This window comes from Calidris pugnax, unplaced genomic scaffold, assembly GCF_001431845.1.
Source record: "Calidris pugnax isolate Ruff unplaced genomic scaffold, ASM143184v1 scaffold134, whole genome shotgun sequence".
NCBI lineage: Eukaryota > Metazoa > Chordata > Aves > Charadriiformes > Scolopacidae > Calidris > Calidris pugnax.
In genome coordinates, this window is record NW_015090873.1 from 374865 (window position 1) to 398110 (window position 23246).

The window sequence follows — 23246 nt, forward strand, 5'->3', positions numbered from 1 at the left end:
AGATGTCTAATCCCATTATCTAAACCATATTTGCACTTATCACTTTTGGCAGTCTTATCCCAGATTTTTAAATTAATAATTTATTTCTGTGATTATTCTGTATCCTTACATTAGCTTTAAACAGACAGAAAAACTAGACATTTTTAGAGTCAGTCTAAAATGGTGCATTTTAGCCTGTCTTCTGGCCTCTGCCTTTCAAATGTGAAAATCTTTTCCATATGAAAAGGTATGCTTACTCTCCGGATTCGACAAGCGCCCTTTAGTCTATCAATGTAGCATAAGCTTATTAGAAATTAGCTTTAATTTTTCATTGACTTAATTTCAAGTGAGTTGATAAGATTTTAATGTCAGGCTGTGCTTAAAAATTCTCTCTTTGACAAGAACCTTTAAGTATGGTTCCTGCTGATATAGGGCTAATTTTCAAAAATATGAATTATGAAGTTATATCAAAGACTTCATTGATGTCCTGACATTAATTATGTCTGGGCATTCCTTGGCAGATATCTAGGGGGCTCCAGATTTTCTTCTAAGTGAGGCTTAGTTGTGTTTGTCCTGTGCCAGATTTAGTACATATTTCACCTTTTGTGAAATCAGTTGGATTTTTGCCACTCATTCAGTGGGAGTTGGATCAGACCCTCAGACTATAATTAGAACCTGCAGTAAGCCTACTGCTAAACTTAAGCGTGCATGCAAATGATTGCAGTATTAGTTTTGTAAACACAGAAGAGATACAAGTTCGTTTTTCTTTGCATTTATTTTTGGTTTTATTTTCACTTATTAAAGGACAGCTTTTAAATTTATGTGAGAAGACATAGCTTGGGTGGTATCCTGGGTTACGCTAATTTAATGGGTTCTAAAAAATTCAACTTGATGGTAGAGATACTCAGCCATTCTCCATTTCAATATGGAGGCATTCTATATATAAGCTTGGCTGTGTGTACAATACCTCCACCTCTAAATAAATGTGGGCGAGAAGCGGTGAAAAATTATTTGTGAACGTTTCAGCAGACTAAACACTGGATGCTGGCGTGCTGTGTGGGAAAGAAGAAAAAGGAAAGATCATTCAGTAAACAGCCAGCAAGCGAAGATGTTGTATATTTGTGTTACTGGTATAACATTTGCAGTGACAAACGGTGTAAATATCTGCCTTCCCGTTCGACATGAAGGAGGAAAGGGCTGAATTTCAGTCAGTGTTATTGAACACGAAAAGGCTTGTGCACATTGGGCTGTACAACAGCTCTTGCTAAGCCCTGTCCTTAGCTCCTGGCTTTGCTCGGGGGCTTGAGCGCTGATGCCAGGACAGCAATAGAGAAATACACTTTTTCCCACTTACAAGTTCCTCCCTCCTGTTTATCTGCTAAAAGTCTGCTTGGATCTTTCCCAGGTTTGTCTTCCTTCTTGGCCTGAAACCACGTCCAGAGCTAGAGAGGCAGTAGGAAGGAAGTGTCCTAGAGGAGAAGGACTGCACAGGGCTTGACTCCTTTTAGTGCTATTTTCTCCGAGATCTGCCCTTTCTTTTAGTGGCAACTTTTCTCCCTGCTGCACTGCACCCAGGAGAGCATCCTGCAGCAAAGGGAACCAGATGATCCCTAATTTTAGCAAACATTTTGACTTACTCAATGTCTTGTGAGGTAGGTCTCTTGCCTCAAAAGCTTTTATTGCACAAATTCCCTGAGTCGGATGATTCATATCTGGAGTTTTCTCTAGATAATTAAAAATAGGGGTACGATTAGTGCTCCACAGAGGTGCATTAGCCTGTAAGTATATTACTTTCAGAAAAACACTTACATTAATGGGTGCATAAATCGCACATGCAATGATGAGAGAAGAGACAATTTGGAATTTTTCACTGGCTGCAGGGAAAGGCTCATTCTTCATTATTTAGGACCTTATCATTTAGACTGATGGTTTGTTACCCACGGGGGTCGTCCCTCTGAAGCCCACCAGCGAGCAGCGCTCAGCGAGGCAGGCAGGGGCTCCACGGCATCTGTTTGAGAAAAAGTTCAGAGTTGGGCAAGTATTTTGAGAACACCACAAAAGTTCACAGATAATGCGAATGTGGCTGCTGTTATCTCTGTTGGATAGTTTCACTATATAAAAACAAAAATAGCTTATTTGCAGACTGGATGAGCAGCCATCAATTCTTAATGTTTCCATTTAATTTTATGAGCGATCCCTTTATGTTTTCTTCTATCTGCTGCCCTCCCCAAGCAGATTTTCTTATTCTTCAGCATCCTTAAATGCTGAGCTGTCATGAATTGTGCTGTGGTGTTTCAGGCTGGATCTGAGTCAAATACTTCAGGCTTTGCCTCAGGTAGGAATAAATATGAAGATGCAAAAAGTGATAGAAAAGCATCAAATATTCTTTATGAACTCGAGTTCATACGCTGTCATAGCACCTTCTGAACAGCTGATCCAGAGCTCATCGGACAGTTGTTTCTTACGTTCTTATTGAATTTTCTTTTACCTTTTATAGACTGAAGCAGTAAAATATTCACTACTTAGGAAAGCATGCTGATCTAGTTTCAAATACAAAGCTGATTTAAATGGAATTTATAGGGAAAACATAAGTGTAACAGCAATACGAGCACTGAGGAGAGAGAATAAGGTGAAAGAAACATGAACATACGATTATAGAAATCATTATTGGAAATCAATGTATGAATTAGGAGGCCAAGGCAAGACTTCCAGTGGATTCTGGCCGCGATCCTGGCAGGACAACCCCTCACCAGGGCTGACGGCTCGGTGGGAGATGTGCTACAGCTGCCCAAGGGAGGGCTGCGGGTGGGATAGCCCCGTGTGACAGGGACCAGAGGGATGGTGTCACACACAGGAGCAGTCCATTCTAGAGATCACATCGATGACACATTCCCATACCTCTTTTCATACAATCGAGTGCTTGCAGGCCCACCTCCTGCAATTACATATCCAAAATAGCCTTGCAGCTGTAATCATCAGGCTGTTTTCTGCCATTGAAGCAGTATTGCTGCTGTTGTGGTTTTGCCGCTGTGTACCGCGTCAACAGGTAGACAAACCTCTGGTAAGAATCAGTAGTGCTGGAGACAAAAGCTACCAGCCATTCCAGATCAAAGCCAAGCGTGACTCACCAAACTTCAGGCCTCCACTGTATTGCCTGCATAAATCCAGTTCCTATTTATGCATAAAAAGCCGTTCTTTCCAAAGCTATTCAAATGCCAGAAATAAGAGATTATTATGACTTCATGTCATGTTGAAAGACAGGTGGAGGAGAGCACAATGTTTGTGTTGGATTCAAATGTCTGCTGAAATCATTCCTGTCACTGCTAATTGATGTTGCATCTGTCTTTAGATTGTGACTATTGGGGGGAAAAAAAAAAAAAAGCTGAAGATCTTATTCAGAGAAATAATTACAGTTGTACACTGGTAGATATAAAATTAAAGTACATGGGGGGAAGGGAGCTACATCCTATAATTTATCAAATTCCCACATCCCTGAAAAATAATTAGATGCTGGGCAACATGCAGGCCCTGCTGCGGAGGCTACTGTCAAGGGGATAGCAGTGGTCAAAAATAGGCCACTGGTTCTCATTTATTCATCCATTTTTGCTCTTCCATTTGGAGTATTAGTTTCCAGCTATCTAGAGACAAGGCAGAAGAACAATGGCAAGCTTTAATAAGAGCTAGAGATGTAATCCCCAAGCATGAGTGCAATTGCACAAGTAAGCTGGAAAGGGAAAAAAGGGAATTCTACTTATGTCTGCCTTTCAGGAATTTCACCCTCCAAAGTCCTTCAGTGTGATACAGTTACAGGCAATACTAAATCTCCATTACTTAGACAAACTTTCATTGGAGCCATTGAAGATTATTAATGGAAGCAGGATATGAAGTAGCTCTTCAGTAGGTTCCTTACATCCCAGTTCTATGGCTTGGCTGGGTTTTTTGGCTTTTTCTTTTCCTTGTTGCTGTTCCATGATGGTTGTGTGGATGTTAGCTGGTCTTTCACAGCCCAATTTGTAAAATTTAATACAAAGAAAACAACTTCATCTGGTAAAAATGCTGCTCCAGATAAACTGGAGACAAGCTTATGATAGAATCATAGAATGGTTAGAGTTGGAAGGGACCTTCAAAATCATCGAGTTCCAACCCCCTGCCCTGGGCAGGGACACCTCCCACCAGCCCAGGTTGCTCCAAGCCCCATCCAACCTGCCCTTGAACCCCTCCAGGGATGGGGCAGCCACAGCTTCTCTGGGCAACCTGGGCCAGGCTCTCACCACCCTCACAGGAAAGAATTTCTTCCTAATATCTCATCTAAATCTCCCCTCTTTCAGTTTAAAACCATTACCCCTTGTCCTATCACTACATTCCCTGATAGAGTCCCTCCCCATCTCTCCTGTAGGCCCCCTTTAGGTGCTGGAAGGCTTATATCATATCATGTATCGTATGATATAAGCTTATATCATATCAAATCACCAGATACACACTTCTCTAGGCAGTATGCAGCAGAATGGGGCTAGAGTATATGATCTATATTATTACCCTACGACATATGTGACTTGAGGAGTTTCTATCAGGTAGAGCTCTGGCTGGACATGCTTCCTCCTCTGCCTCTGTCCTTGCCATTTTCCTCTATCAAGATACACTCTTCAACTCTGCATTGGAGGATCCCTGCACAACCTGACTGCTTCACCCTCAGCAAATCTGTGCTCACAGTACTCCAGGTATCCCCCATGTCCCAGACAGCAGTCGCTTTGCCACTTGGTAGTAAAATATCCTGGAAGGGCCCTTAAGGAGAAGGAGATCCCTGTGTAGGTGTCCCTTAAAAGACTGCAGGCATGATTCTCTGGTGGGTTACGTTCCTTCCAGATTGTGTTTTTCACAGCAGACACAACAGCAATTCAGGCACTTAGTACTATTTTTCCTACCCACTGTGTGGAGAAAGGGAGAAAGGGAGACAGAGTGGGAAGGGGCCGTGAAGACACTCCTGGGACAGTCAGCAAAATTCTGTGTACAGCGAAATTCCAAAGAAACAGCAGTGAAAATCCTACTGGAGAGCAGAGAGTGTTTGCAGAAATCCAGTGCCCCAAATCCACTCCAGGACAAGGAGGTTTTGTGGTTAATTTTTCCAGTCTGAATTAAAAGCCACAGCAGACTCTGCTCTTACCTTGGCTTGACTTACTGCACGGGAGCACCAATGTCCTGTGCCCACGTACAGGGGATAACTATAATTTTATGTAAGTTATGTGAATTTCATTTACAATTCACCCCCAGAACATTGTTTAAGAAGGTCTTGGATGTGTAATTTCATCCTAGTATCTGCAATTGTGAACCACAGCCTCAGGCAGTAAGATAATTTCCTGGTATCTAGGCAATAGAGTTTATGTATAGAACTGCTTCCTGAGGCTTCAAGGACTTACTCTTCTGAAAGTTGTCTTTCTAATTTCTACATCGTGCTTGTGAAACAAGGAATTTGTTCATAAATTAGGAATCTGTGGTTGTAACAGGAGATAATACAGAGATGTGTCGACTTCAGCATTTTTTATGTTTCTGGAAATTGAAAACTAATTGCTTATCAGAAATGTTCATCAGCAAGTTCCTAAGTAAATAAGTTTTACGTTAAAGGAGCTTGCTGGTTCACTGACTCTGGTTGTAAAGTAGCTGGGAGGGATGGACTCCCCCTCCATATGATGTCGAGTTAGGGAATTGCAAAATTAAGGTGCGTTTTTTTAGCACAATTCCATAAGTCGTGCATGTCCAGATGCAATTTTAACTTCTCATTTACATTTGCAATTCAATGTGTGGAGGAGTCTCCAAAAATGAAGTCTTCCATGCGAATTAACTTAGAGTAATATAAAGTAATAAAAATTGATTGCAGCACCTTCTCGCTTGTCTTCTGAAAAACTATAAATAAATAACTGCTGTAATGGGTGTCAGTGTCTTCTAGAAGGTTTCCTTTCCCCCCCCCTTTACATTTTGTTACAACAATCAGCTTCACAATGACTCATTGCCTTCGTTAGGAGCGGGAAGACATCCCTCATTATTCATTACTAAAGGAAGGACTTTGCTGCTGCAAAGAACAGCCCTGGCATTCTAATGCAGCTACCTTTCAACAGAAGGGAGTCAATGTCATTCTTCCCCAAATTTTGCCAAAAGAGACAAGAAATAATTCTGTTTAATTGTCTCCATTTATAAATAGCCCATTCACAATGAGAGAATTGTGTTTTTAATACTGCAGTCAGGAGGAAAAAAACACACATTTTTTCTACATTTGTGTCTGAACTTCATTTCTGGGAGCTCGTGCTGAGACTCTTAAAACTATAAATGATTATATATATTTATGTATAAATATGAAATGTATTTATTTATTTATGATTTATTGCATGACTGTAATTACAGGCTCCTGTAGATGTATTACATAAATGCACCCACAAAGCATTTACTGGTTAAGTAATCCAAGGATATATTTGATTTCAAAGGGAGTAGGGAAGACTCTATTAAAATAATTGTTTTTCTTTATTTTACTAATACAAATGTTCCTTGTCCCTTTATGCATTCCTTTTTTTTTTTTTTCAGTTTTATTTATGTAGATATTAAGGGATTGAGCTTGTATTATGTTTTTACTGTATTTTAATGTGTTTTTTATTAAGCTCTACTGCGTGGACCATGCCTCTTTATAAATAAAGCTATGATCATGTATTACTAGAAACCCCATTTCAAACTGTACTTTTGCCAGACTCGGTTAAGATTTTCTAGGAAGGGACATTATAATTGTGTGATTAATCTTCAGAAAAGGGAAATTTTGGCTCTGCAGTATTTCTTACTGTATTAACTTCAGAGATTTATAAAACCAACTTGAAACTGCACCGTAAGTGTGTTTATAATGACTTTTAGCTGATTTAGTAATCCTCAAAAGTTTGGTGCCTGTACAGATCAGAGCCTCACAAATGCAGTCCATTACCTGTAGCATCCAGATGAAGTTATCAGAGGTGGAGGAAATTACTTGGGATTGTATTTCTCCTTAGCGAGGCACTAATCCAACCGCTGGCTGAGGCTGGGGCTCTCAGAGCCCTCGTCTGCATTTATCCCATTATGCAGTGGGGACATGTGCATGGATGATAAAGAACATCTTCATGTTCAAAGTCTGGCTGGGGCATGGGGATACCATCAAATCTTGGTGGCGCAGTTGTAAGGCACCCGGTGTGACAATGTTGTTAGGAAAATTTTCAGGCCAGGCTGTGATTCATTTTTTTTTTTCTGTTGCTATCAGTGTCTACAGTGTGCTGCTGCTGATGCCACTCCCTGCAGCTGGCAGTGCTGAATGTCTCCCTTAGTTCATGATCCTGCAAACCTTTTCCAATCCAAGGAGCCCTTGATCATGCAAATAGCCCTGCTAATTGCAGGTATTGGTACTGTCTTATCCCAGTGGAGTAAGAGCATCTTGGACAAGTAATGGTGCGCGTGATCAGATCCTTAGATTATATTTATATGTGACAAGCTGTGGCACAAGGTTGTTTTTAAAAGTCGCCAGTTAAAACAAAACCAGTTGAAACAATGCCAGAAGCCTCATGTTAAGCTTTCTGGCTGTGTGCTTCCTTCAGTGTTTCCAAGCTTTGCTTTTCATAATAATAAATATCAAACAACAACCCTGGGAATCGCTGAGAGCTGGATTGGCAGGTCTCAGTCTCCATTTAACATGCAAATGATCAGCTTGTGCCCACATATGGCCACTTGCTAGATCAGAACTTGGTTCATTAACACAGAACTCAGTGAGCTCTGGGTGGATGTGGGGTCTGTGCATAATAACCCAGAGCACAGTGTTTTAGCCCGGGAAGTGAATGATACACAACATAGAACTGAATTTACATATGTTCAGGAATCCAAATACTTGACATTTTTTTGCAGAACCCTTCTTTTCTTTTTCTTTTTTTTTTTTTTTTTGGTCTTCCAATTCACAACAGTTAAGTAATCAGGCTTCAATCAACTGCATATTTCCGGCCCAGTTATTTGAGATATTTTGTGACTTTAAAGCAATTCCTGACCTTCATCTCTTGGATGACACACAGAGTTTCTTTAATGGTGCTAAGGACTGAACAGGAGCCCACTAACACCTACGGAATTCACCTCTTTGGCGTTTTCTTAATTTTCACTTTATTAAGCAGATAAAAGGAGAGCTATTTCCTCCCCAGGCTGCCTTGTTTGCCGTGTGATGTGCTGTGAGGTATCAGTCCAGCCAAACACTTCTTTGATCCGTGAGCTTTGAGTAAGCTGTGTGAAACCTAACGTGTGTCTTTCTGTCCCTAGGCATCCACTGTGACAATACATGCACCCAGGGCCGCTGGGGACCCAACTGCTCCATCTCCTGCAACTGTGAGAACGGGGGATCCTGCTCCCCAGAGGATGGCACCTGTGACTGTGCACCAGGATTCAGAGGACCCTTGTGCCAGAGAAGTAAGATTTTCCATAGATGTGGTGGCAGAAGCTAGAAATGCTCATTTATGACACCAGACTGACAGAGCCACAGGTTTCTGAGCTGCTTTAGTTCATGACTTCCTAAGGGCAAAAGCCAGCCTGAGAAATGCTTCTCGATCAAGAAGTCAAGACTCTACTGCATTGAGTCGTGTCTTCTGTTTCTTCTTCTGGCCTTCCACAGCATCTGGAGGTCACAGGTGACCTGAAAGCAGAAGCAACACCTTTACATACAAAACTTGGCAGGATCTGGGCAAAAATAGATTTACAGTTAAGTAGTTGTAAACTATAGGATACGTATTAAACAGTCAGCTACGATCCATCCCATAATAACAGGTGGATGAGCATTGGCTATCAAAATAACAAGGCAATGTTTTCTTATATGCCAGAAAAAAGAAACACAGCAGCCTTAAATAGCTCCTGTCTGATGCTCTGCTGTTACATATTAAAATGTTCCGAGCAGATAAAAATCCTCTCATTTGCTTTATCTGGGAAGCTGCGTTTGCCCCCTGGGGACCCCCATTCACTGATCCAAACTGCACCAACCTTCTCCCTGTGTAAACAAGAAATGGTTTTTCTCTGTCTTTTCTGCAGCAGCTCTTGTTCTTCCTGCAAGACATTCTGCAGGCCCAGTTCATCTATCCCCTTTGATTTCACCAGTTACACTTGACACCAGAACACACTCATCTCTAAAAATAATTTGTAGCTGACAGTTTTTATTTAAAGCCATTATAACAATGACCTCTAGCACTGCTGTAGTTAATGGCCTATAAGCATTTCCATTATAAACCCCAATTTCCAGGTGCTTCAGCATATCTATATAGCTGTAAAACCTCTCTCCAAGGCTAAAATGTGGTGCTCAGAGCTTCAGGGAATTGGGGAAGAAATTGTTTTACAAATTTGAAACCCTAAGAGTGCGAAACTTCCAGAAGTTAATAGTTTCTGACCTTTCTGAGACAAAGAAAAAAAACCAAACCAACCCAGCTGAGTTTTATCAGCTGATGGCATGTAGGCTACAAGAGGCAAACCATGTCCCCAGATTGTTACTCCAGCAATCAGGCTGCTCCCTGAGGACATCTGCTGAGGACCTAATGGGGAGAAATTTTCCTCCCTACTGGGGGAACAGCGGAGGGATTCTATGGATGCTTCTGCTATTGCCTTGTGTCTCTGAAACACCTCTCCTGAATCACAGCCAGGGAATTCTGGAGGCTCCCACCTCTTCTGTGAGATTCAGCTCAAGACTCCCTCGTGAAGAGGACATCCTTGTAGCTGAAGGTAGCTTAAGCCTGCTGAGTTTGCTCTCAGAATCATTCCTGTTTCTCTCTTGAAAATTCATTTAGAAAGAGAATTTAGCCTATAAAGGGCAGTAGTGAAGATGATACTCAGCCAGCTTGGTCTGTCTGTGTAATCAGGATTACATGAGACACCGGGGTAGTTTATTGCTCTCAGACCTGCAGAACTGTCTCCAGGAATGATCCAGGTTGTTTTATAGCTAATGCATCATCAACAAACCTGTCAGCTAAGTTTCAGCTGGAAATCTGCAGGAGTGTAAGAACCTGACACCCTCTGTGAACGTAAGAACCAAGAGAAAAATTCTCATTCAGTGAAAAAATAGAACGAGCGTGATATAGTAACCAGTGAGCCAGAACTATATAACACAGAATTGCAGGAGTAAAAATAAAAACATATAAAGTCATTTTTACAGTTACTTACTGCAATTTAACGTTCCTTTGTGCTTATCTATGGGAGTGAATGTTTGGACAGCGGATGGTTTTTCATTCTCCATGTGCTCAGAAGCGACAATACGCATTTATAAGAGATACTGAGCCATAATCTTGGCACTATACCTTATGTACTAATTCTATAATAATTTCAATCCAAGTTTTAAGCAAATTAGGCACACAGTTCCTGACAAGTTTACTCAGCTATCCGATATGATTACTGATGCAAATTAGGTGATTTTGTATGCTGTTACCATAATTACCATTTTTAGATTCCGTTCATCACTGATGGATGCTGTTCCTGCAATGGCATGTATAAACTGCCTGTCCCGATTGAACACGAGTATTGCACCCAATATGTTTAGAAACCAGCTTTGGAAATAGTTGTTTAGATGTAAAATATTGAGAGTTTCCTAACATACCTACTCTGATTTCTTAGCTTAATTTCCAAAGGAAATGGCATTCTGAGTTTCTATTGTCTGTACGTGTGTGCGAGTGTTTCTCTCCTAGCTATCTTAAAAGCTTTGGAATATGTGTTATTAACCATATCTGCCAGGGGGCTGTGAGGTCTTGAACATCTTAAACTCCCATGTTTTGTAGAAGAGTTTAGCTGGAACAGGCTGGAGGGGCTCAAATTAGTGTCTGGAGAGAGAGAGGGGCTGCTGAGAGAGCTCTGCTGTTATTATAAAATAGCCAAGGGCTTACATGAGGTCGGATGGTGGGAGTGTTTGAACCACAGGAGCAGTTTTACTCAGAGCTCACGCTTTATCAGACAAGAAATAACGCAACAGGCTCCATCATTTCAGCTGCTCACCAAATTGTGGTTTTATAAATTAAGAAATACAGGCTCGGGATTAAGACAGAGAACGCACAAGCTCTCAGCAATGAGAAATCTTCTGAAAACCTGTGACAGCTTGTTTTGTTTTGTCTCCAGTCTGTCCCCCTGGCTTTTATGGACACCACTGCAGCCAGCCGTGCCCTCAGTGCGTGCACAGCAGCGGGCCCTGTCACCACGTGTCGGGACACTGCGACTGCCTGCCTGGATTCTTTGGTGCTCTCTGCAACCAAGGTACTGAGCCCGGGACCCCAAAATCCCACCTCCTTTCCCACCTTCCTGTGTCTGGGACTTTGCAGCAGGACCGATCACAAGGTTCCTGCCTTTTTACCTTGTTTCAGCCGTTCGGATCACAAGAAAATCTTTACTTCGGAGGGAAAATGCAAATAGTCACCCTTTTGTTAATATGATGTGCTCCTGCTTTCATAAATAAACCAGGTCTGCTGCTCTGTATTGAAATGAATATGGAATGAGACACCTGCTGTAAATATATCAGCCACCCAATGGTTTCATTTTCCTTCCTGCTCAGCCTCCCATACCCTCAACGTCGATGGCACCTTCGTGCACCCTTTTCCAGCAGGAGCTGTAGATACTAGTTAAGGTAAAGCTCAGGTACACAAGCAAACATCCAGTTAATGCATGGAACCTTATTCACACTGTCTGGGAATAGCTAAAATCATACACACCCAAACACAAGTGCAGGAGATAGAAAAATTTGCGATGAGGGAGGGAAACTGAGTTAATTTTCACTGGTGAAGAGTATTTTCAACTCCCCCTGATGTCCATCCCCTTTCTGTACCTTTGAAATTTAGTCCTCTTTTAACCATAGGTTTCGTTTTCAGTTTTACCCTAAAAATTCCCACAAAATGATGATAGTATTCTGCAGAGTCTCAGTTACTGCACACTACTGCGGGTGTTTTCTACATACAGATTTAAAAGAGATTATTCTTAATGGCTACTGCCCTTGTGAAGTCACCAGCCCTCTAAAAACTGAACTGACACTTTTTAATGACCTGCTTTTCAGGAAGTTAGAAATTGCAGACAGCACTTATGCAAAATCATTAAACATAGATTAAGTATAACCATGTTTTCTTTTTCCTGTGCCATATAGTCAACTAAACATTATACCAATTAATTTATTAAAATGAACATATTTCAGTGAATTTGTCCACTTTATGTGAAAAGTTAGCCAGATTTCAAAGCGTAAGCAGGGCTAATTATCCTCTTAAGAAAACTATTTTATTTTTGCTCAGATGTTCAGCACTTCTGGTTTTACTTTGAAATGTTGATCTATCCAGCAAATTAATTTTAAAATATTCATGTCCTAATTAAAATCAATTTGTGTTGCAGTTTGTCATAATGAGTTAGCATGTAACTTTATTTTGTAGAAAGAAAAATGCTAATTAATGTTTTCCATTGGAAAAAAAAAAGTGAAATGAGGATTTCACTTTTGAATTTTCATCTCCTTGTGCCGTCTCTTTTCTGGCAGCGGGAACATTCTTCCCTCAGCAGCACGTGCGTGTGAGGAGCTGGGTAACCTCTGAAATCACACAGGTTTTGACATGGTTGTGCTAACGATTCGGAGCAGCAAACAACCAAGCAGCTGTTTTATGAATATCTTTCACAATCATGTAGCAAGACGGATTGATAATAACTTGTTATTGCTGCTAGAACACACCTGGGGACTTTCAGAGTCCCACTCCAGAGCTTTTCTAGCTAATTAATATCACTACCTGCATTGTACAGTCAGATGGCTCCTGAAGAAAGCGATTTTAGTCCTTACTTCACAGTTTTGTTTAAAAATGTTTGAGACATTTGGAAAAGTGCTTGGTTTTGGGTCTCACATCTCTACAAGAGAATCACTGTGTCAATCCGCAACCAGGCTACTTAAATTAATGAGAACAACCGTTTTGGCAGGATCGGTTCTGTAATCCTTCTGTGCTGACATTCTGGAGGGCATCACACTATTTCACTGAGACAAGAGGTGCTCAGGCAGCAGGAACCCCTCTGCTACCTCTCACTGTGTGGAACCGAAGCAGTTCTTTTATAAAACATGACCTGTTGCCTTTGTCAGCATCAGCGTTTGGATCACAAATCTTTTCCTGATTCATTAGTATTCCACGTTGCAGTGCAAATCAGCTCCTATTTTAAGTAAGTCTTTTGAGAACTATTTTTTTGTACATACAAAAAATCCAACCTTCATTTAAGTGATGTTATCTATCTCCATCTTAAAGATGCAATAAAAATATTGCATTGAATGGCTCTATATAGAGCACTGAAACTGAATAATGGTGTAGCACCTATGAGAATCTGGGCTGACAGATCATTTTAGTTTTTGCTCTTTCTGGGATATGTGGGCTTTTCTTTCCTTTGATTTCTTTCTCTTTGTGCCTGTGTATTGTTCTTTTCATTGTGTCTGTATTTTGTATTTAGTTTTATCTCTTTTCAGTTAGAGAACTATTCTGTTTAGCAGATAATTTGAAAGCCAAAACCAACTTTATCCACTCTTACAGATAAGTTCATAGTATATAGAAATGTACTATATGGAAAACAATAGCGTGCCCATTCTTAGCTTTCTGCCATAGTAAGAGTAGAGGATGGCAGATGATTGTAGAGAAGCAAATGAATCACAGCTCAGGATTTCAATCTGTGGCTGATTCACAATCAGGGTAGATTGAGGTCACCTGTAGAGACTACATATGAGAAAGTGAGAGTGGCTGAAGTGGTAAAACAGTTGCATAATTCAGGGAAGTGCCTTAATCACTTTTTTGACATCGCTATTATTTACCAGGATACAAGTCCGGTTCCATTTGTTACATTCTTTGCAAAGATGGACTGTATGTTTTATCTTGTTTTGAAAATACATCTGTTTTTGTCAGGGAACACAGCCAATAAGAGCGCAGAAATTAAACACTTCATTCATTACTGAGCAGAGCTTTCCATCAACTTTAACGTTAAAGATTTCCAATAATTTGGTGGGAGGTTGAAGATCTATGTGTCTATTAGTTTTATGTCACCGTGCTTAGGCTGTTATAAGATGACTCTGGAAAAAATTTAGAGTTTCTTTTCTTCCAAGTTCAGGAGTAAACCGGGCAGACAGACGGGAATAGATGCTGATTTTGTCAGGATGCAGCTCATCTGTTTAACTGCTGTCAGTCAAACGTGTATATAATCCTTGGAAACCACATTTGCAACCTAATCAAACACTTACTACAGCAGGGGCACTGGAGAGGAATAGGTGGATGGATGCCATAAGACAAGGATGACATTTCAGTGTTTGGATACGTGGTTTATTTGTGGGAGTAGTCTTCTGCTGGACTTAAATGGTCAAAATACTTGTGGAAGTGGCAGTCTTGCTCCTGGTTTACTCTCTGCTTGCATGGTTTGAACCTGTGAGATGCCTGGAGCCTGCCTCCCACCAGCACTGCTGGCAGCTGATCTTCAGCAAAGCCCAGGCTATTTAACAGCAAAGGCACCTTCCAGTCTCACCACTGTTTGATCCAGAAGGAATGGGGACAGTGATGAGGTAGGTACTGGGCCGTACCCAATATTACAGCCCCACATGGTGCATGATGCATTTTGTGGGACATCAGGGAAAGGACTAAAGCTCTTTCAGCCTCTCCTTGCAAGCTCTTCTGCCATCAGCCCTTTCATGGGCACTGGGCTCCCAGTGTGGTACCCGTGGCTCATACATCCTACCAGCTGGTAAGGTTTGCAGCCTTTGGTCCATTCTCACTGTCATTATCAGTTGTACACTACAAGAGAGTTAGATGCTAGTGACAAACCTGAAAGTAAGAGTCCCCATTGCTCTCCATCTTTTCTAGTGAAATATTAATAATAAAATAATAAAAATAAAATATAATAATATTAATATTTCATTAAAGTAGTTTAGTTTCTTTTTCAACCCATAAATTCTCTCTTTCTCTCATTTTCTCTCCTCTTCTCTGAAGGGAGAGGGGTTAAAATGAGCATCTGTCATTCGTTTGGTGGCCAGCCCAGCCCAAACCATGACAGACTTCTTCACTACGTTGATCTTTAGCCTAAAATGTTCCTTTCCTACTTTTCTTGTACTTATTGTTGAGATTGTAAATCCTCTGAGCCAGCACAGAACCCTGTTGTGGGACTTGTAAGTCCCCCCTTGGCCAAGATCCAATCCCTTCCAGCCACTTGTGTTTGCTACTACTCTTTGAATTTTCCTCAACTCTACTGTTCTCTTCCTCTCCCAATAACCCCTTTTCTCAATTTTGTCTCTCCTCTTTTCACCCTTCCATAATGCCCTTCAATAATTGCAAGCTTCTAACTATATGAGATTCATTTTCCAGCAGAAAAAATGATTTGTAGAAGACGTTCTCCTGTTGTTTTTATTCCTGGGATGTAAGCAAACAAAATGGACTTGAATACTTTTTACCTTTTCCTTCTTTCTGGAAGAATTTTGCCCATTTGGCTTCAGCAAAGAAAAATGTTGTAATTACTTTTATCTCTAATGGCTAAATGTTAAGTCCTGTGACTCCCTCTTCTTTGTTATAAAGAGCTTTCAGTAGGCTGCCTTATATTTTCACAGTTTGTCCCAGTGGAAAATACGGGAAGAACTGTGCCGAGGTCTGTCAGTGCACGGAGAACGGGACCTGCAACCCCATCGATGGATCCTGTCAGTGCTTCCCGGGCTGGATAGGGACCGACTGCTCTCAGAGTAAGCAAAGTGTTATTTTTTTTCCACCTTCTCATTAAAATAACGTATTTTCCTGTTTAGTGTTTTCTGAAAGTTAAAGACAGATTCTGGGGAAATCCCTGAAGTATTACAGCAGGCAGTGCCTTACTCTCTTTATAGCTTATTTCTTTTAATTAATCTAAGCTAGCTTTGGCTTGAATTAGTTTCTGCATTTGGAATTTGCAGAAGCTGTTACTAGCTTCTATTACTGGAAAGGGAGGTCACAAGCTCTTATCAGAAACGAAAGCTCCATGCTCGCTTTTAATTTCTAGCTGAATTCCCTTTTATTTATTTTTTGAAATCATTTCCTTTCAGCGATTACATTAGAAATTATTAACCAGTAAATGTTTTCATGTACCAAGCCCCTAGAATTGAGAAATTAGGCAGCTGAAATATTTCTATTAAATGTAATTTAATTGTAAAAGTCAATGTGGGCTTGGAGGGATGGAGGATTTCTTCTTGAAAATTGCCCAGGTAGAAGATTGGCATTTGCTGATCCCAAAGTGTCATTTCCTGAGAGCATCCCTTAATTGAAGATAGATCACAGAGGGAAGCAATATCCTATCATTCAGAAATGTTACTTCATATTCAGGATACAACTAGCATATTAGACAGCATTCCAGAGGAAAATATATTAAACTTCAAGTGATAAAGTAGGAATCGGATAAAAACAGACGGCTGTAATTTTGCTTTTATTGTATATCTTCCACAGACAGAATATTGCTGTCACTCAAAAACAGGGGGGAAAAAAAAGAAAAAAAGACAGAAAGCACCACAGATTCCTCATTATATTTAGCCATGTAATTGGGAAATGAACGTTAGTTTCTGTTAACCTTGAAAACACAGATGCTTTTCCTTACAGAGTGAGGCAGGCCAGTTCAGCAGCACCCATTCCCAGTTTAGCAGGAGGAAGGCCCTGGTGATAGTGTTTTGGGTGAATATGGTGGGAACCTGCCTGTTTCCTCAGTTACCCTCTTCTAAAGAAAAGCATAAACTTCTCAGGGGGAGCCTGGCCTGACACCAGGCTCCTGGTGCTGAGCTATTTCAGTCAGACCTCCCTCCGCACCAGTTAACCTGGAATGACCCAGAGATGGAGCTGCAAAGGAGATAATTTTAGCTCCAGAGCCAGTTCTGGAGCCACTCACACACCCTGCAGCTCTGGCTTACAAAGGCGTTGTAAAAGTACTTCAGGTTCCTTATAGCAGGAATGCTTTAGGCCAAGTCCTGTTCAGCTTTACATTGTGTGAGTTCAGTGACCTTTTGTTTGATTTACGTCATGGCAGGGTGGGTTTTTTTTCTATTCATTCTGGCTTTAGAGATGTCAGTAATGTGCCAGAAACTTGCATTTATCGTCAGAATTGGAGCCAATGGCACACATGGAAATAGGCACAATTTCTGTACTTTCAGGTTTCCTGGGAACCATGCCTTATTAATTCATGTCTTTAATAGGAAGCAATGGAAAGTGCTTTTTGAAGCAAAAATATAGTTGTTATATTGAAGGGTTATCATCATTTTGGATCTTTTAGTCTGGCACTAATAACTGTAACTTACTGCATTCATTTTTGGAGGGAGGCTTAAAATAACTTTTGAAAATGTATTAATATTGTACTTGTTGAAATGTATAATAGACCTGGAGATTTTAATTTAATATTAGCCCCATCAACAAAAGCAATCTGATTTTGTGGATGGGAATTCATACTATAAGAAGTTTTCTTTACATTTTTACCTAATTTGAGTAGCACTCTCTGCTTCAAATGGATGTGGTAATTTTAGTAGTTGATTGCATAGCAAAAGTAAACCATGAATAGCTGTGCTTTATTATGCAAGAATTCCGGAATATCAAAAAGAAAATTAAATTACCTCCCCATCTTAAAACCCTGTCTAAATTGTCTTCACAGATAATGCTGGCAAGGCAGGGAGAGTGGTTAGAGCACTTAGAGTAATGTAGTGTTGAGGTTCACTGTCTCAGTGGTTCTTCTATGCAGCAAAGACCTGCTCCTGCCTCCTGACCTACACAGGGAAGAAATCCCTTGTGCCAGGGCTGGACGGCGTGGGGGATGCTGCAGGTTGGCATCTGGGAATCACCAGGTTGGAAGAACCAGTGATTGACTGGTTCTCACTGCAACCACCTGAGCTCTGCAGTGTGAAGTTCTGCCTTTGCTGGTGTCCCACAGGTTCTTCTCCCTTTATTATCGCTCCTCCGCAGCACTAATGCACTATCATCATTGCTTTTTTTTTTTTTGCTTTTTTTTTGTGGTCAGCTGACAAATCTTTTTTTATTTTCATAGCTTGTCCCACTGGTTTTTGGGGCCCTGATTGCTTTCATTCATGCAACTGCCACAACGGAGCACTGTGCAGCCCTTACGATGGAGAATGTAGATGTACTCATGGTTGGACGGGGCTCTACTGCACGCAGCGTAAGCCTTTCAGAGACACTCTTGTGCCAGGGAAATCTGTCAAAGTATGTGCTGCTACCTCGTGTCTCTTCCAAGTATTGCACTCTTCCCTCTAAAACCACCCGCTCCTTCCTTGGGATAACTCCACATCACCCCGAAGAAAATAGCCCTGAGGCTTTTCAAGGCTTTCGATGCTTTTTGGCACATGATAAAGGAGGGACCGATCATTTAGATTATTGATTCGTTGTCGGAATTTGCACAGTCTGTGTCCCTGCTTGTTAAAAAGCCCTGGGATTCACGGGATGGAGGATTTCCTGATGTAGGAAAATGAGATTTCTCATTTGACTAGTGCCAAATCAGCAGCACTGTACGAAAGAGGAGATCAAATTCTGGTGAGCCTTTTAAGAAGGCTCTTTCACTTGCAAGTGATTGATTGATCTCTGGCCTTTGAGTGAGTTGCTGTTTAGCCATCTCCTTTCACATCTTGAAAATGTAGTTTGTATGGATGGGTGCAAGTTTTCCTTCTTCTGAAACACTTAAGAGGAAATTCTGTAAGAGATGAGAAACACTACTTCAGGAAAATTGGCTGTCGTAGTATCTCTGCATTTAGATGACCAAATAAACGTTATTAAATATACAGAGGCTGAAAATCCAGAGATTTATAAGCCCACATATTTTGTGCTGATAACGCATCTGAGTTCGTGTTTCGGCTTATTTCTGAGTCTTTCCTTATTCTGATTCCTGAAAGGTTGCCCGGCTGCTTTTTATGGAAAAAACTGTGCCAATGTTTGTCAGTGTCAGAACGGGGCGGACTGTGACCACATCACTGGCCAGTGCACCTGCAGGACTGGATTTACAGGCAAACAGTGTGAGCAAAGTGAGTAGCAACATGACTTCACTTCTCTCTTTCTGCGAGGAGGGGGTTGGGGTGGGTGGTGTCTCAGAATTCTTTGCAGAAAAAGGCTCTTCAATGAATTGTTGATGTCAGCAAGAAGGTAACCCCAGGCAATGTATATAATCCATAGGGAGAAGGAGGCATCTCTGGAAAGCCGGACAGGCTGTTTAAGCATTAAAAAATACAGTGAATCCTCTGCAAATTAGGCCTTTCCACTCCCAGCCTGAAGTTAGGTGAGATAAAAGCAAGTCACTGCTCTCAGAGCTGACTGGACGTAGCCTTCCCAAGCAACTTGCACCTAATTAACAGAACACGAGCCGCATTCTGCCGCGCTAATGTTGTTCAGAGCAGCAGCATCAGGTTTCCCTGGCACCAGGGAAGACAGAAGGGTTAAAAGAAATAAGTTCTTTCTCCTCTCTGCCTTCCAAGGAATTATGGTTGGATTCGATGATCTCAAAGGTCCCTTCCAACCATGAAGATTCTGTGATTCTATGAAGATTCTGTGATTGGGGCTTTCTTGCAGAAATTGTTATGCTATAGATATGGACCAAAAAAAGATCCATCTTTACAATGAGAACAGATCAAGGAAAAAAAAAACACGTTGCTTGCCATTTTTGGAAGGGTCTGTGTTTAACTTGAGTAGTGAGCAAGTGTTTAACAATGAACTTCAATTACCTTGGAAGGGTACAGGCATATCTTACTGTAATTGTTGTCAATGTCTTGCTGGCATATCGAGCACGCCGTGCCAAATGGCTTCTTTTAAGAACAAAGAATCAGGGTAGTGGAAACTGTATGTGCTGTAGTTAAATAATTACTTGTTTGTCCAGCATAGTAAATCAAAAGAAAATTCCCCCACACTTACTTGGATTCTAAATGCAGGGTGAAATCTGTCTCACCTTACCAAGGCATTAATTCCACAGGGTTTCTTGCCTTTTTTTTGGCAGGAAGGTAATACAGTAACATTCCTGCTGGATTTGTGAGTGAAAAGCCTGCCTCAAAGCTTCTTAACCGCAGCTTACTACATGGATCTTTGTGAAAGTATTTGGACATATAAATGAATTCATGAACGTCTTTTCTTTTTGCACATGCTTGCATTCGGCAAAGCACATATCTCAGGACCAAATTTGCACACTCATGTAGGGATTACATGTGGCACCACTGTAACTCTGTAAGTGGCCAATTTACAGTAAATTTGTGTACACCCTTACTGCAACCATAAATAACACAGGAAACTAAAAACTTCTATAGGAGAACTGCATCGTAGCTGATTTTATGCAAGAAGCTCCGTTTCTAATTTGACCTCTGTACAAAGCCTGAGGCTTTCTTTTCTCTCCAAACTACAAATGTATTTATTTATTTGTTTTTCTACTATTTAATCTAAAAGTATCTCTTCATTAAGATGCCTTCCTTCTCAAAATCCCGCTGATTGGGCAGTCACACCACATTGCAGATGAAATGCCTTAATGGAAACAGCATTTCTGTGGGGCAGTCGAAAAATTTAGGCCTTATTCATTTAAAGTAGGCAACAGGTTAATATCAGAATGACCGACCATTCATTGTAATAATAATATTATTTTCCTTTTTGGGGGACCTGCAGATTAAAGAAAGAGATACAACTTTTATATGCACTGAAAATCATTATAAAGATACTTTATTTTAAATTTTGGCTACTAGAAGTTACTTAGGGACTGACACTGGGAAGGTATCGTCATGCTATGCAAAACATTCCCAGTGACACACCAGAAGTCACATCTTAAAACAAACAATATATATATTCTAAGAATCATAGCATGTGTGCGTGGATTCCATAATGTGTCTCCTCCACAGAAATAAGTAGGATGTGACAGACGTTGTTTCTTTCAATTTATTATTGATAGTGCCTCAAGAAGTGTAGTAAGCTGGCTACAGATTTATTGGAATAGCCCATCATGGTAATTGTATGAACAAATTTCTCAGCTGCACATTTAATCATTTTGTCTTTGACAGAAATACAAAGACAGGATAGAAATTTCTTCTACATTAGGAATCCTAATACAGAAGCAGAGCAAATCAAACCATTCAACTGCTCGTTTCTGTAGTTCCAGCTACAATGGTATATTCATTTTCTAGCATTAGTAGGGATGAGTATGAGAACACGTGGGATTTGTTTGGTAAAAGTCTGTATTGGTTTTTCGTTCATATAAAGGTACATTAAAACTTTTCTTTGCAACTACCCCCCTGAGAGAAAATATGCGGAGTTGGTGGAGAATGCTGTTGCCTACAGCTTCTGGGCTCATGCTCTGTTAAAATCTCTATACTTATAATATATACCAAGCCTTTTAAAGTCTCTGTACATATTATTGGTTTCATCCTTGTGAAGCCTTGTGTGACTTCTCCAGAAAGTTACAGCGTAATAAGTGATATCCCAAATTGTCCATTAAATACATTGATCTCCTGCTTTAACATAATAATAACACTAGGGCGTTATCCTAGAGACACTGAAACTGGGGAGACTTTTCTACTGAATTTTCCATGGTAAGCATTTCACCCAATCCCGAAAAAAAGTAGAATTCTTTCCAATCTTTTTCTTTGGCTTCCCAGAGTGCTCACCAGGAACATTTGGTTATGGTTGCAAACAACTGTGTGAATGCATGAATAATGCTACCTGTGACCATGTCACGGGGACTTGCTACTGCAGTCCAGGCTTCAAAGGAATCCGATGTGATCAAGGTACAGTGAAAGTCTATCTGTAAAAATCTCTCTCTTTCTCTCTTTCTCTCTTTTTCTCTCTCTCCCCCTCCAATGATGTACTTGCTTTAAAAAAAAAAAATAGTGTTTCAAAAATGAAATGCACGATTCAATTTACAGTGTGTTATGAATTACTTTTAACAGCGGCTCTTATGATGGAAGAATTAAACCCCTATACTAAAATTAGCCCTGCTCTTGGATCAGAGAGGCACTCAGTGGGAGCAATCATTGGAATTATTATTCTCCTTCTAATTATTATGGTCTTGCTGGCACTGTTTGTGTGGTATCGACGGAAACAGAAGGAGAAGGGCCATGACATGCCAAGTGTATCTTATACTCCAGCCATGAGGATGACTAATACAGATTACTCACTTTCTGGTAAGGGTCTTTTCATGTTAATCAAATATAGACTCATATTCCTGTATGTTGGGGAAATATAAGCGTCTGTGATGTATAACATGCGTTATTGAGCCTCAAAAATAATGACACTTCTGTCCTTCCCCTGAATACCATGATCTTTTAACACTTAACAGGGACAGGAAAGTGAATATAACTTAAAACTGATTTAAGTTGCTTTATATATATATGAAAGTTTACATAACATGATACAAGCTATACCTAGGTAAGAAATACGCTACGTGGAATACATCAGCTCCATTTTTTTTAGAATGGCTGCATCCTTCTTGCAGTGCAGAGAAGTTTTCCCTTTGTGAAAGCTTCAGAAGAAGATTTTTTCTGCTTGAGGAATGGTATTGACTGGGTCAGTCATAAGGTTTTATTTTGGTCTATGTTGCAGTTTGTGATTTGGGGCATCCTATTCATTGCCTCTTTCTTCTGTGTGCAGACCAATCCCCATCCCCTAGACAGCTGGTGTGAGTTTTCTTCACAGGAGCTGATGAAAGCAGGACAGAGGAAGAGGAAGGCTCTTTAAGATCAAGAAAAAATCAGACTGAGATCGTATTTCTTGCTTCTTTCTACCTTCTGCTGCTGCTATGGAGGACAGCTTCTCTTGACATATTGGCTAAATTTTGGAGGATGTGATCACCTTTTAATGCTGTCATTCTTCTCCATTCCTCTGTGGCCAGTATCAGATAGGATTCCAGATGGGAGATGGCTTCAATTCCTTCTTGTTTCCTCCTATCTATCTCCAGTGGAGATCTCCTCCAGGGTTGCCACCCTCTGATCGCACTTTGCTTCTTCACTTCTCTTTAAATTCACTTCTGCTGAACACCATTGACTAAACTCATATTTAGACCACTCAGGCCTATCCTGGAGCATTCCTTCTTCTGATAGTTACATGATAAGGGGAAAAAAATCAGCCTTGGACCTCCTCCCGCTGCCTCTTTTTTTTTTTTTTTTTTTTATTTTGGCAAAGAGCACAAAGTAAGAGCTGGCCCTGAGTCATATTGATTTCCCACTGCACTGGTTTCCTAAGTGCTCTGTTGATCCGTGTCAAGCAATAAGTTCCCTGCCTGTACATGCACATCACCTCCCCATTTGTCCTCACCTAGATTTAAGGGGC

General features: G+C 40.7%; 1 protein-coding gene across 1 annotated transcript in view; it reads left to right on the forward strand.

The window, feature by feature from the left end:
• MEGF11 (multiple EGF-like-domains 11) overlaps positions 1–23246 on the forward strand; it is a 291887-nt gene that overhangs the window by 237293 nt on the left and 31348 nt on the right. Inside the window, exons 15-21 of the mRNA XM_014946132.1 lie at positions 8278–8424; positions 11098–11232; positions 15560–15688; positions 17995–18123; positions 18851–18979; positions 21578–21706; positions 21869–22102. Coding sequence (XP_014801618.1) covers positions 8278–8424; positions 11098–11232; positions 15560–15688; positions 17995–18123; positions 18851–18979; positions 21578–21706; positions 21869–22102 — 1032 coding nt within the window. The remainder of the gene's footprint in view (positions 1–8277; positions 8425–11097; positions 11233–15559; positions 15689–17994; positions 18124–18850; positions 18980–21577; positions 21707–21868; positions 22103–23246) is intronic.